Source organism: Macaca fascicularis, chromosome X (genome assembly GCF_037993035.2).
Source record: "Macaca fascicularis isolate 582-1 chromosome X, T2T-MFA8v1.1".
NCBI lineage: Eukaryota > Metazoa > Chordata > Mammalia > Primates > Cercopithecidae > Macaca > Macaca fascicularis.
Window position 1 is genome coordinate 113,725,324 of NC_088395.1, and position 16,284 is coordinate 113,741,607.

Consider the following 16,284-nt stretch of genomic DNA (forward strand, 5'->3'; position numbering starts at 1 on the left):
CTTTGCAGTTGAAGGATCAAATTCTCCTTTCCTTGCTGTCTGTTAGCTGAGGGTCAGATCCCCTTTTCTTCAGAACCTGCAATAGTGGGTAAAGTCCCTCTCCCATTTTGAATCATTCCTGTTACTTCTTCCATCACCCCTCTCTCTGACCTACCCTGCTGTCTTCCATTTCCACTTTTAAATGTCTATTTCATTACTCTGGGCCCACTTGGATAATCTCCCTATTTTAAGGTCGATAACTTTTTTTTTTTCCCTTTGGGACAGGGTCTCGCTCTGTCGCCCAGGCTGGAGTGTAGTGGCATGACCGCGGCTTACTGCAGCCTTGAACTTCCGGCCTCGGGCAGTCCTCCCGCCTCAGCCTCCTGAGTGGGTGGGACTGCAGGCACGCATCACCATGCCTGGCTGTTTTTTTACATTTTTTTTTTTAAGAGATGGGGTCTTATTATGTTGCCCAGGCTGGTCTTGAACTCCTGGGTTCTGGTGATCCTCCTGTCTTGGACTCTCAACGTGCTGGGATTGCAGGCGTGAACCACTGCACCCTGCTGAAGGTGTATAACATTAATTCTGGCTGGGCACAGTAGCTCACGCCTGTGATCCCGGCACTTTCGGAGGCGAGGCGGGTGGATCACGAGGTCAGAAGTTTGAAACCAGCCTGGCCAACATGGTGAAACCCCGTTTCTACTAAAAACACAAAAATTAGCCAGGTGTAGTGGCACACACCTGTGGTGCCGGCTGCTCAGGGGGCTGGAGTGGGAGAATTGCTTGAGCCCAGGAGGCGGAGGTTGCAGTAAGCCGAGATTGTGCCACTGCACTCCAGCCTTGGCTAGACTCCATCTCAAAGACAAAACAGAACAAAACAAAACAACATTAATTCCACCTGCAAAGTCTCTTTTGCTAGGTCATTTAACATACACAGGCATAATACTAGGGATTAGGGCATGGAAATCTTTGGGGCCTATTTTTAGTCTACTATAATAAGTATTTTATCTAGGAACAGAAAAAGAATTTTGAAGTGCTTAAGGATAAAGGAACAATTCCAAATATTCCAGATGTAATTTTGCTCCTTTCCCACTTGAGAAAGATTATTGAAATTCAGCTGTATTAGTCATTTTATTATGGCAGTAAACTAAATCTGTGCTAGTTTATATTTTTTAAGTAAATTATTCACACCCTTTGATACTTTTTTACAGGTTGAACTGTGTAAAATTGCCAATATTTGATTGGTTCCAACTACAAAAAACAGCAATTTCCTATAGTTTAACCTAGTACCAGTAAGTTAAAACATACCTCATGTTAATTACATCTCACAATTGATGGAGATAAAACTATTTTAACAGATTAGAGAGCTAATGTTCTAGGGCGAATAATTTTTTAAAAAATCAAGCTCTGGCTCTGTCGCCCAGGCTGTACTGCAGTGGTGCAGTCTGGGCTCACTGCAACCTCCGCCTCCTGGGCTTAAGCCATCCTCCCACCTCAGCCTCCCTAGTGGCTGGGACTACAGGCGTGTGCGACCATGCCCAGCTTATTTTTGTATTTTTTGTAGAGACGGGGTTTTGTCTTGTTGCCCAGGCTGGTGTCGGACTCGTGAGCTCAAGTGGTCCTCCTGCCTCAACAAGGTGCTGTAATTACAGGTGTGAGCCATCATGCCTGACCCAAATAATTTTTTTCTTCCAAAAATTTAATTGGAAAATGACTTACCTTGATAAAAAGCATTTTCAAATCATAAGCAGATGATTACAAGCAATAATCTACATCCCAATGTCTATATGACTTTTTACTTTTTTTATTTTTTGATAGTCTGTCACTCTTGGTGCCCAGGCTGGAGTGCGGTGACACGATCTTGGCTCACCACAGCCTCCGCCTCCCAGGTTCAAGCGATTATCATGCCTCAGCCTCCCAAGTAGCTGGGATTACAGGCACGTGCCACCATGCCCAGCTAATATATATGAGGTTTTTTAGTCTCAGCTTTTAATAAAAAGCTTATTGTTCCCCCCATATGTATGTATAGGAGAGAATGCTAATTGCCTGACCCAATTATCTGTTCTCCCTTTTTTGCTTTGTATCAGAATCCCAGAATTTATTCAGGTTAGCAATGTGCCTAGCTTTCCTTGCAGATACATGTGGTCATATGACAAAGTTCTGACATTGACATGGAATAAGAAGTGCTGAGTGATGGAAAAACAAAAGAAAAAAGAAAAAAACAAGTGCTTAGTGGTGCTTCTGGGAAGTTTCCTTAAACTTAAAGGCTTAAGAGGAAGCAGGTGGGCTCATCTTCTGTTCCTGCTGGAACATGGATGTGGTAGCTAGAGCTCTAGCAGGATTCTTGGACTTCAAAGTAACCTTGGAAATAGAAGCCATGAATAGCAGAGCAGCAATACAGGAGACTGGGTCCTGATACTGTGAGATTACCCTGGACTGCTATGAGTAAAGGGTTAATAAAACCTTTTCTTTCTCCCTGGTGAAATGACCTCAAGTTTGGCTTTCAGCACTGTTTCTCTGGAAACCTACTAGGCAAGGTAATAATGGAATGTCAGTTGTAATATTAGGCAATATTGTTTATGATTAAAAATGAGCCCTTAGCAGGGCACAGTGGCAAAAAATAAATAAATAAATAAGGAGAATGCAGTAGTCCTCCCTTAGGCATGGTTTCACTTTACGTGATTTCAGTTACCGGTGGTCAACTGTGGTCAGAAAATGTTAAATGAAAAATTCTAGAAATAAACTATGTATAAGTTTTAAGTTGTGCACCATTCTGAGTAGTCTGATGAAATCTTACACAGTTCAGCTCTGCTCCACCCGGGATGTGAATCATCCCTTTGTCTAACACACCCATGCTGTATATGCTACCCTCCAACCCATAAGTCACTTATTAAAAACCAAGGAGAGTTTGCAAATCAATAATCTAAGTTCTTACCTTAAGAAAACAGAAAAAGAGCAAAATTAACCCAAAGCAAGCAGAATGAAGAAAATAATAAAGAGTTGTTATCAATGAAATTGCAAACAGAAACATCACAGAAAAACATTGAGACAAAAAGCTGACTCTGAAAAAAAATCAATAAAATTAATAAACCTCTACAAGGCAGAAAAAAATAGAGAAAACACAAATCACCAAAACCAGGAAACAGGGTATATCACTACAGATCCTACTGCCATTAAAAGGGTAAAAAGGAAATCCTATCAACAGATTTATACTTGTAAAGTCAACCACTTAGCAGGAATGCACCAATTCCTAAAAAACTACAAACTATGAGAACTCAACCAAGATGAAACAGATAATCTGAATAGTCCTAGAAACATTAAAGAAATTCCATTTGTAATTCAAAAGCTCTCAAAAACAAAATATCCAGGCCCAGATAATTTTACTGGAAAATTCTACCAAGCACTTAAAGAAGAATTAATACCAATTCTTCACAAATCCTTCTAAAATATAAGGCCAGTATTATACTATTACCAAAACCTGGCAGAAACAGTAAAAGAAAACAAAACAAAAAATGCCCCAAACTACCAATCAATACATATCATGAACACTTGAAAATCTCTCATACATTTAAAAATCCTCAACAAAATACTAGCAAACCAAATCCTACAATGTGTAAAAGGAATTATAAACCCTGACCAAGTAGAGTTTATTCCACATATGTAAAGCTGACTCAAGATTGAAAATATATCAACGTAGGGTGGGCATGGTGGCTCACGCCTATAATCCCAGCACTTTGGGAGGCTGAAGCGGGTGGATCACCCGATGTCAGGAGTTCGAGACCAGCCTGACCAACATGGTGAAACTCTGTCTCTACTAAAAATACAAAATTAGCTGGGTGTGGTGGCACATGTCTGTAATCCTAGCTATTTGGGAGGCTGAGGCAGGAGAATCACTTGAACCTGGGAGGCGGAGGTTGCAGTGAGCCGAGATCGCGCCATTGCACTCCAGCCTGGGCAACAAGAGTGAAACTCTGTCTCAAAACAAAAAACTATATATATATATATATATATATCAACGTAATCCACTGTATCAAGAGTTAAAGAAGAAAAATCATGATTATGTCAGTTGCTGCAGAAAAGGAATTTGATGAAATCCAGTACTTGTTCATGGTAAAACAAACAAACAAACAAAAACTCCCAGAGGGGAATTACAACTTGATAAAGGGCATCTACAAAAAAAATCTACAAATAACATCATACTTAAGGTGAAAGACTGAAGACTTTCCACAAAGATCAGGAACAAGACAAGGATGTCTGCTCTTATCACTGCTACTCAACATAGTATACTGGAAGTTCTAGCCATTGCAAAAAGACAAGAAAAAGAAATAAATGACATACAGATTGGAAACGAAAAAATAATACTCTATTTGCAGATGACATACCTGCCTATAAGGAAAATTCCAAGGAATCCGCACAAAAAAAACCCTCCTAGAACTAACAAGTGAGTTCAGCAATGTCAAAAGATATAAAATCAACACACAAAAGTTGTGTGTTGATTTTACACTAACAAAAACATGTGTAACATAATACCATTCATAATCAACTACAAAATAATAAAATACTAAGGTATAAATCTAACAAAACCAAAACATGTATGTGATGTGGGTGATGAAAATTAAAAATGCTCATGAAAGAAATCAAAGAACACCTAGATAAATTTTAGGACATATGTTCAACACAGTAAAGATGTTAATTCTCCCCAAATCGATCTATAGGTTAAATGCAATTCCTATCAAATCCTGGGAAATTTTTATGGAAACGAAAACAATCTTGACAGAGAAGAATAAAGTGGGAAGAATCATTCTACCAGATACCAAGGTTTCTTACTGTATTGGCTATAGTAATGAAAGCAGTGGGGGAAAGACACATAGACCCATGGTATAGAGACCTCAGAAAAAGACCCACACAAATATGTCAAACAGGTTTGTTTTTTTTTTAAGGCGCAAAAGCAATTCAATTGAGGAAGGACACTTTTTTCAAAAATGGTACTGGAACAAGTGGATATTTGTAGGAAAATGAAGAAGAAGAAGACAAATCTTAATCTAAACCTCCTATCTTATACAAAAATTAAATCAAAATGGATCACAGCTTTAAATGTAAAATGATAAAACTTGTAGAAAAAAGATACAGGAAAAAATCTTGGGGATATGGGACTAGGCAAAAAGTTCTTAGACTGGACACCAGAAACATAATCCATAAAATAAAACTGATCAAATTAATTGCATCAAAATTTAAAAACTTTGTTCTGTGAACAACTCTCCTAAGAAAATGGATAGGCTACAGACTACGAGAAAATATTTGCAAACCACATATGTGACAAAAGACTTGCATCCAGAACACATGAAGAATTCTCAAAACGCAACAGTAAAAAACAAACAATTTGATTAGAAAATGGACAGAGGACACAAACAGGCATTTCATTGAAAAGTTTATACTGATGGGAAATAAGTACAGGAAAAGGTTCAACATCATCATTCATCAGGAAAATGCAACTTAAAACTGCCATGATATCACTACACCTCCATTAAAAGAGCTAAAATGAAAAATAGCGAAAATAATAAATTCTGATGAGGACACAGACAAACTGGATCACTCATACACTGCTGGGGGACATGTAAAATGGTATAGCCACTCTGGAAAAGAATGTGGCAGTTTCTAAATCCGCAACTACCATATGATCCAGCAATTGTATTCCTGGACATCTATCCCAGAGAAATGAAAACTCATGTTCACAAAAGAACCTGTACATAAACGTTCAACAGCAGTTTTATTCATAATGTCCTAAAACTGGAAACAGCCCAGATGTCCTGCAACAGGTGAATGGTTAAACCAACTGCAGTATACCCATACCATGGAATATTACTCAGCAATAGAAAGAAGCAAACTATTGATACACACAGAAATTCAGTGAATCTTTGGAGAATTATGGTGAGGGGAAAAAAGTCAATCCCAAAAGGTTACATACTGTATGACTCTATTTATATATTTTGAAATGATAAAATTTTAGAAATAGAAAATAGATTTGTGGTTGCCAAGGAGTTAATTAGGAAATGCGGGTAGAGGGGTGGGTAAGGGAATTTGGCAGAAGGGAGGGAAGGTGAATGTTGTGATAAAAGGGGGAACATGAGGAAATGTGGTATGAAATTGTTCTGTATCTTGACTATGGTCGTAGATATACAAATCTACATGTGATAAAACTGTACAGAACTAAATACACACATACACAAGTAAAACTGGGAAAATCTGAAGTAGATTAGATTTTATCAATGTGAATATCCTAGTTGTAATACTGTACTACAGTTTTGCAAGATGTTGCCTCTGAGGAAAACTAGGTAAGGAATTAACATGACTTCTATATTATTCTGCAACTACCTCAATAGAAATTTCAATTTAAAAAAAGACCAACACACATAAATAAGTTTTGATTCCCAGCCTCTTTTCCTACAACTGCCAGCTCAGTAGCCATATAATATGACCCCCAATTTATGTTAGGCAACAGTTTTACCAAATCTGTTCTAACTGCTTAATATGGCTGGCCGTCTTTTCAGCCTTCACCGTATGTTTCCTCATTGTTGCCTGCCTTCTAAGCCAGTGCCACATTCTAAGGTTTCAGTTATTGTCGAATCTACCTTCTATGTTAGTTAGGTTGTTAGTTAGGCTGTTTAAAAGCAACCTTGAAATCTTAGGGGCTTGCCATAATTAAGGTTTATTTCTCATTCAGAAACGGAGGAAGGGAAGGACACAGGGAGAGGGAAGAGAGAAGAGGATGAAAGAGAGAGAATACTGTCCTCTCACTATTCATAGCTACTTTTAAGATACCCAGTTTATTAAAATCAAAGTTACACTCAGAATAAATGTACCTGAATTCTTAGTGCTAAGTATATCTGATGGGAAAAAGAGTATTTACAGAGATGTACAAAGCTCCATTTCTGCCATGAGAATACACATACTAGTCTTGCCACTGATTAAGGTGGTGACAAGACATTCTGCTTGTGTATAGCACTGCCCTTCACACAAAATTAATAAAGAAATAGATTTCAAGGAAGAGTGTAGAAAGAAAAGATGGTGAAAGCATCCCGAATTCATGGAGGCAGAGGAGAAAAAGGTAGTAGAATTATTATCTTAAGTGATCTTTATTCAGTCATCCTGTTGAAATTATTACTTATTCAAGTCTCATTTCAAATTCTACCTTTTCTAGGAAATCAACTGAATATTATGTTCTTCTTCCTTTACCATACCCCTACCCCCTCACTTTGTATCTGTTCAAGGCAGAGGTGCCATTAATATTTATACCTCCTACACTGAGATACACAATGACTTGGCATATAGTAGATGCTTTGTATTTAGAGTCACAACTGCTATGTCATTTCAACTAGCATCTAAAAGAACATCTTCCAATTATATAGCCTTCAGTTTTCAAAATGTCAATATATATTACCCCATTTGATTCCCACAATACCCTGGGATGGAACAAAGAATTAAAAACTCAAGAAGGTTAAGTTACGTCTCAAAGGCCAAAGCTAATGAATTTCTACTATGACCTGTATCTTTAGATTCCCATATAATAGTGCTTTTTCTGTTACAGTGCACCTGTTTGCCAAATGCTGTGAAATTTTTTAATAAAAAGTATTATGCTGAGCTAATAACTGGCACCGCAGCAAATACTATTTGTTGTCCCTTCAAACACTGAAGTGCTCAGAACGCGGCTGGCCTATCTCAATCCCATCTGGCAAAGTTTAATTGGTGAGATAACATCAGTTTATCTTATCCATGAGGTGGCCATTGAGCATGGGCCCCAAAAAAGCGTTAGAGTAAGACTCCAGTGTACTGTGTTTGTTTTTTGGCCAGTAACAGAAAGAAAATTGCTTTGGAGAAAAATCCGTCCTTCTCACAAACAATATAAATTCTGCTATTTGGAAGTGATTTAAATTATGTTACATATTTCATCTGGGGAGTCTCTCCAGCTTGAGGAAATTTACTTGGGCACAAAATGTACATAAGTAGATTAGTGAGAAATCTAATTTTGCAGATGTATTGAGTGTATTTCAAATCTGGATTTACATATAGAAAAGGAAGTTTGGGAAGTGGAGGTCTGAGAATGTTAACCATCACATACATGCGCTTTCCTAACAGGAGCTGAATACTTGCTCAATTCTCATTTTAGTACCTTAATCAAACCTACAAGAAGTTCTTTAGAATCAAGAGACAAAGGTGTGACAACAAATCTGTTTTGTCTGTAAAGGGGAACAAAGATAAGCAAGTGGCTAATAAACAGTGGAAAGACATAAAATACCTTTCAATTAACTCCGCTGGGAACAACCAGGTGTCTCTGTTGAGGTTAAGAGATGCTAAAAGTGAACCTCACAAACAGAGATGTCTTTGTGTTGCTACCACATCTCTGGCAGAACAAGGGCATTCGCTTTTCAAGTATGTGAAGTGGAACATTATACTCAAGAACGCAAGAGATGACCTCACCAATCAACCAATGCCACCAAGATTTCCCAAAGAATTAAAGAAAAAGACGAAGTAAATGAAACAACCTTGCTCAGTAAATCAGATTCTATTCTAGAAGACAAAACAGGAAGAAGGCACTTTAATTGGAAATCAGAGGCATCTTTTGGCATCTCAGCATCTGACACTCTTCAGATATGAGAGGGATGAAAGTAATTAATAAAAATATTTTTAGGCCGGGTGTGGAGGCTCATGCCTGTAATCCTCACTTTGGGAGGCTGAGGTGGTGAATCACTTGAAGCCAAGAGTTCGAGACCAGCCTGGCCAACACCATGAAACTCTGTCTCTACCAAAAAATACAAAAATTAGCTGGGCATGGTGGTGCATGCCTCTAGTCCCAGATACTTGGGAGGCTGTGAGGCAGGAGAATTACTTGAACCAGAAGGCAGAGGTTGCAGTGAGCCAAGATCATGCCACTGCACTCCAGCCTGGGTGACAGAGTGAGGCCCTGTCTCAAAAAATACATACATATGTATTTTTTAAAAATCTTCCTTGTCTGGACCAAAGCTTCTTAAAAAAATCCAACTCCAAAAAATCTAATTTAAAACAATACCCTCAGACAATAAATATTAACAGTGGATAAATATAAAGTATGATTATGATATACCACACAAAACTGCTTCTCTAAAATGATCCTATGACATTTTTTGCAAGAGTTAGTCAAATCATGAGAGACAACTAAGAATGTTTTACATTAAAAAAAATAAGGTGTTCATAGCCATTCGGCTTCATACTAATGGGACTGTATTTTGGAAATATTACAAAATCCCTTATGGTGCTTATAGTAAGGAGTAACTCTGCCCTGAACAGCAGCCTAAATGTTGTGAGCAGCTATTAAATAATTATGCAGTTCTATTCCTTAAGAGACTGCAATAATTATGGATGAAATATATTTTCATCTTGAAGCTTTGGGATACTTTATGAAAGAAGTAAAATGCCATGAAAATACTCAGTGAACTTTCAAATAATTACAAGTATAAGATTTTTCCATTGCCCACTCCTTTATTGGGGTGTTTGATAAATATTACCAGACATGATTATGGTTTGGTATATGAAGAAACAGAAAATGCCTATCCCTCTCCCCATGTCGCCTCTCTAAGAGAAGTAGCACCATATACTTAAAACTAGTAACAAATTGGCTCAGATGGATTGCCAATTCTGTCATAAGTGGTCCCAGAAGAACTGGAGTTGCTGCAGTTTCAGTGACTACCAACTCAGAAGACAGATGTGTGACTGCAGCATTGCCATCAAGTCAACCTCAAAATAATGTTGAAAATTTTTACAAAGAGAATAACAAGAGGGGAAACTGGTATTCGACTATAGTACTACTAACTCCCAATTATCTAGACTGATCGGGAGAAAAAAAGGCATAGTTAATGTTAAACGAAGGAGGGAAATATCAAATGTAAAAATTGATCATTGCCTACACATGTTCAGACACTCCTTAATTCAATTATCTAGTACTTTGACACCTTTCTAGTTGAGTCCCATCACTTATCTAACCCATCATATAAGTTAGAGAAAGAAAGGGGCCTGGTTCTCTGTAACTTATTCATGGATATTGAAAAGTTGACTGGACTTTTATGTAATATTTTAACATATTTAAAGTGCAATGTTTCATTTCCAAACCACGTTTTCTTTTAAACACAGTCTCACTGTCACTGAGGCTGGGGTGTAGTGATGCAATCATGGCTCACTGAAGCATCAAACTCCCAAGCTCAAACCTCCTACCTCAGTCTCCCAAGTAGCTGGAACCGCAGGTGTGTGCTACCACACCCAGCTATTTTTTTCTTTTAAGAGATGAGGTCTCACTTTGTTGCCCAGGCTGGTTTCGAATCCCTGGGCTTAAGCGATCCATCCTGGGATCGCTGAAGTGCTGGGATTGCAGACATGAGAGACAGTGCCCAGCCTCCAAACCACTTTTAAAGAGCCAACTTTTTAGTTAAATATGTGATCCTCTTAGTGCAACAGTTGTCATGTTTTATGATGGAAAAAATGTGTATTAAAATTAAAGATATTAAATTATCAAAACATTTCCCAGAATTCTTTTGAAATAAAGATTTGACTATATACAAGTTGAAGATTTCTCTTTAGTAAAAAACTATAATATTTGTATTGTTAAAATAACACATCTATTATTTTTTCTATAACTATTATTTGAGTAGGAATAAATGGATTCATTGAGCTTACTCTTAAAACTTTTCAGTCCACAGATCATTTTAGCATAAATGATCCAATTAACTACTAAAAAACAAAATAAAATAACAAAAAACAACCTCTGTTAAGACAGCATAATTAAACCCTGCCACTCTCAATTTCTTCATCTTGTCATTTCCTGATATGAAAAAGAAAGGCTTCTTGGGTGAGAATGGCAAAAAGGAGCCCACAGAGTCAAGAAATACCAGGCTTCTTTTCTCATTCTTTATCATGGCCTCCTTTGTCTCAGTTGAGAACCAATATGAAATCTCATCGCCTCTCCAGCTCAAATGAATTTTTAGCAAAAAAGTAACTCCAAGTAATCATTACTCTTCATTGTTTTTCTCTTTTTATCCTGTGTTGACTTAGAACTTTCCCCAGATACCTAGAACTTATATCCTATCCAAAGTACTATCATACTTTGATAATCTTTGTCCTCTACTATTAGGTACATGACTAAGATTTGTTTTTATATTCAGTGGTCCTACCTTACAGTTGTTTTAAGAGCATACCAGAAGAAAGAACACCATTCTGATAATAAGGAAGTCTGGATCCTGGTCCTAGCTCTACCATTAATTAGCTGTGTGTTCTTAAAGAAGTCATTCAACCTCTCTGAGCCACAGTTTCTCCATTTAAGTAAAGTAAGTCCCTTTCAATGCTAACAATCTTAATTTTATTAAGGAAACACTGGCTGAAAGCCTTGAGATTTCATTTATGATAAAGAGAATCCCTGCCAAGAGAAAAAAATCACTATAATTTTTCTCTACAGCCCAAATGACTTTTGAACACCTTCCTCAACTCTACCCAAGAAGCACTGATCACTGTAGAAAAACATGCGACAGGAAGACAACTAAGCTAAGCATTGTTTAATCTCATTCCTCAGTGTTTTCTAGTTACTGACACTCTCACATCTCAGCAGTTCTTATAACTTGCCTAGGTAAGTCTAGGTAACTGGTTTTTGGTGATAATCTACCTGGAACTGCCTTCTCTAGATTCAATTTAATAGCTACCTTTTGAATCACATGACCCTTCTTTTCTCTTACCTGACCTCATAAACATAGTAAATTCTGAATCAGTAACCAGTTCTGCCACTACCATTTACTGACATTGCTTCTTTTAATCCTTACAGAACCCCTAACAGGTACATATTATCCCTCATTTTAAAAATGAAGATACAGACTCAGAGAGATTAAGTAACAATTAAGGTCACACAATAATTAAGTGGTAATGCCTTGACTTGAACCCATATCTATCTGACTTAGAAACCTCTCCCCATCAGGTAGTTTTTAAAAATATTAAAGTGATATAGAATTTAACCTCCCTCTGATAATTCAAAACAGTTTCAAAATGGATAGAATATTTTTTCCTTAACACAGGAGAGAAGGAAGTAAAGATGAATGATGATATAGGTATGTCTGAAAGGTAAAGAAGCTGAAGAAGTTCATGGTTGATGACCTCTATTAATGCAGCAAATGAAAAATCTAGAATGCCAAATAATAAAATTTGTATTATTTTAAGGCCACGTCTTTAAAAGTAGTAACTCTGGTTAATCAGCTCCTATTTGTCTTAATTCCTTAGGCTTCATTATATTCCATATTTAAGCAAAGTCTATAAAAATGATTTCTGCCCCCCAATTTTTAAGTCCATAGGGAAGTTGAGAGAATAGTAAAAAACACACACATGAATGCCTTTTACCTAGATTAACCCACTGTTAACATTTTGCCACAAATTGCTAAATCTTTCTCTTGGCAAATTTTTGCTGAAAGTAAACTACAGACATGAGAATTCTCTAAATAACATAGCCTGAATCTTCTAAGAATAAGGATATTTTCCTACATAATCATAATAACTATCACATCTAGTAAAATAAACAATTCCTTAATATCATTTAATATACAGTCCATATTCAATCCCCCAATATTCTAAACAATATCTTTTTAGTTTTGATCAGTACCTAATCAAGGTTAACAAGGCAGACTTGAATGTTATGCTTCTTTTAATCTAAGACTATCCACTTATTTTTGTTTGTTTCAAATTTTTTTTCTCATAACAAACTTTTTGAAGAATCTAAGCCAATTATCTTTCAGAATGTCTCATACATAGAATTTGTCTGATTATTTTCTAGAGATTAGATTCAAGTTAAACATTTTGGGTAAGAATATTACATCATCTTTTAGAATGTCTCACACGTGGAATATCTGATTATTTTCTTATGATTAGATTCAACTTAAACATTTTTGATAAGACTACTACATAAATGATATTGTATACTTCTTATCATGTCAGATCAAGGGGCACATAAAGTCAAGTTATCCTACTATTGGAAAGGCTAAGTTTGATCACTTCATTAAAGTGGTACATGTTAGGTAGCTGTTGTAAAGGCACATTTTGTCCTTCGTAATTTTTCAGTAATCTACGGAGTGATATTTTTGAGACCACATAAATATCCTGTTCTCCAACAATCTTAAACTCAATGGTTTTAGCATTCATTGATGATCCTTGCCTGAATCAACTATCGTGCTGGGGTTGCAAAATGGCTCTTTTCCTCATTGAATTGTACAATTAAAATGGGTGAACTTTATGGTATGTAAATTATGCCTCAATAAAGCTGTTTTGAAAAAATTAACTCAGCAACTTACAGACTGTATTTGGTCCATTTTCTGCTATCATATTTTTCTGCCAAGAAATGACAGTTTGAACATTTTACGAATGAGGCTGGGTGTCAAGATGAGGGTGAGCTTAATGAAAGTGTTCTGTTTAAAGTTTTATTAATGGTAGTTTTCTAATTTTATCATTCCTTTTAATAATTTGCTGGCATGCTTCTGTAGACTTTCTCCTGTATTTCCTTTGTTTTTTGGAGTATCATTATAGATTCATGAGATTTTATTTTCCCTCAATCTATTATAATCTGTTACTATTACTATTCTTTTTGATGTTCAAACCATCTTAATGTGGCCAGTGGGAGTCCCTTCAAGCACAATCTTGTGGCCTGATATAACCTTATTAGTCACTTAACAATGATTGCTTTCTTGCACAAGAAGTCCCAAGCTCACTCTGTACTTTCCCGGCCTGAGGCATGAGATTAGACAGTTCCCCAAGAAGACTTGGTTCCTTTCAGTGAGAATGGCATTTAGAAACCAAGATCTAGCTTCTAGGTGTGCTCATTGCCACTGGGGTATGTCTGTCATTGCTTCTAGGCCATTTCTGTGTATAGAACAAAGGAACAGGAATTAATTACTGATATCTTACATTCAAATTTATAATGCAAATACAAAAGAAGAGGAAAAATAACTTTTATCTCTGTGACTTTCAATGAAAATCTTGACTTCTATTATCACTAATATGCTTTGCTTGATTTCTCAATATATGTGAAATGGTAGTAATACTGGTATTATCATTCTGAAACTAATAATAAACCTATTAAGAGAAAGTTTAAAATTTCCTTGAGGTTCCTTATATCCTTAAGATGACATCCTAGAAGGATGCATCATCAAGAACACTATGTTCAAAAGTTATCTGAACTGGGTGATCGTTATAAATTAGTTATGTAGGTTTGTTTAGTTTCAGTATGTATTCAATTTTAGTATTTGTCTTCCTTCCCATTATTTTTTACTTAATTCTAATTTTTTGGTATGTAAAACATTTATATGGTCCCCAAGTCAAAACTGTATAAAAAGGCATATTCATAGAAGTCTTGCTTCTATCCCAACTCTATGTGCCCCATTGCTATCCATCCTCTATTTTCATTAATTTCTAGTTTATCCTATGTGTATTTCATTTAAAAAAATAAGGAATTACAGTTTTTCAGAACTAAAATACACATACTGTGAGTTAAGCAACACCCATACAACAGCTTTTATATGAGTTTGATCATGGAGCATACAACTGACATGTATCACATTTTCTACTTGCAATAAATACACAGAGTGGCATACAAGCAAACTCCCACCTGAATTCCGATCAATCCACTGCAGAGACTCCATATGGGCATTCAGAATTCTGCAGATCTGGTGGAGCTGAAAACACATATAAGACTTTTAGATTATGATTATTCTGAGGTGGTAAATAAAAAATAAACATAAGAAATTGACATTAGGAAGTGACTTTTAATTTCTTCTGGTAAGAAATGGACTGAGAATTACTAATTCAGTGTTTTTTTTGCTAATTCATATTTGCAATGTTCATTATCTTTATATATTGGTTCAAATTAATTATTTGTAAATATCAGGAATTGGATACCTATAATTTAATAAGAAACTGACTACCACAGTATAATGAACATTAAGACACATTTCACAAGACAATGAATTCACATAAAAAATTAAAAATAGCACCAGCTGTCAACCAAATCAGCAATTTTTAAAAAATGGTCATACTCAGTTATTGAGTGCGTGGGAAAAATAGGTACATTCATATATAGCCAATAGTAATATAAATTGACCCAACCTTTCAAAATGTAAATTTTTATGATACATATCAAAAGCTTTAAAATATTCATACCTTTTGACTCAGTCAGTATATTCTATTTCCAGGAGCCTATCCAGAGTAGATAATCAAATCTAAATGTAAGTGGTGATTACTGGACTATTTTATATTGGCTAAAGATTGGAAATAATATCTCTACCAAGCAAAAAATGATTAAGTATATTATGGCAAAGTCAACCCTGATGAAACACTGTAGTACCATTAAAACTTATGTTTTCAAAGAATGGTTAAAATCTTGGGCAAAGACCATGAAAGAATGTTAAGTGAAGACAGAATACAAAAAGTTATTTAGTTTTCAGTACTCTTTAAAACAAAAGAAGTATTTTTAGCAGCATAGCAAAAAAGACTAGAAAGAAATACACCAGTATATTATCGGGGTACTGGTAATATAGATGACTTAATTTTCCTTATGGATTTTGTAAGAAAATGTGACTGAATAACACAGTGCATAATATGAACTTACTTAATAAAACTTTTAGACATTAGGTGGTCTTTCCCATTGCCGCTCACAAAAAAGGGGGGAATAAAAAAGATAAATCTCATCACCGTGAATACTGGAACACATAGCTCCTATTTTTCTTCCCTAGTATGTGACCCAGAGTAATAAAGCTTTGTTAATCTGGTTACAATAAATTATCTACAGGAATATTATTGTTCAGAAAATGTTTTTCCCGTTTCTTGTCCAAGGATTTATGCTATCTGCAAAAAGGGCTGTCAGTGATCTCTTTCTTCTTTTATTCTGCAATCAAACAGCAATTACCCTTTAATTGACTCATCTTAAACATCCCAATCACCCCTGCCAGGAAAACAAAAAGACTCAAACCATTTACTACCCACTACTAAACTAAAACAAAACAATCCAGGGCGAAGTAGAGAAAATGGACAAAGACAGAATTATAATCTCCTTTTACTTACTTGTTTGAGAACACTCCACTTATATTAATTTAACATGGAGAAACTAGAAATCAGCTCTGCTGAGTGTCTAAATCTGCATATATTTACCTATGCATCAAAATTCTATTACAACAAAACAATTTTCAATTTTGGAATTACAATGGTAATCTAATATTTCATTAAGAGAAAATCTGTATTTTGTAAACTCTTGATCATCTG

General features: G+C 35.9%; 1 protein-coding gene across 5 annotated transcripts in view; it reads right to left on the minus strand.

Moving 5' to 3' along the window:
- Positions 1–16,284, minus strand: part of NUP62CL (nucleoporin 62 C-terminal like) — a 67,970-nt gene that overhangs the window by 11,748 nt on the left and 39,938 nt on the right. For 3 of the 5 annotated variants that reach the window (XM_065538169.2, XM_045384108.3, XM_065538168.2), the window contains one exon: positions 14,636–14,702. In XM_065538169.2, the coding sequence (XP_065394241.1) occupies positions 14,636–14,702 (67 nt within the window). Of the gene's footprint in view, positions 1–12,173; positions 13,891–14,635; positions 14,703–16,284 lie in introns of those variants that run through there. The other 2 variants (XM_045384106.3, XM_045384107.3) reach the window with 2 other exon arrangements.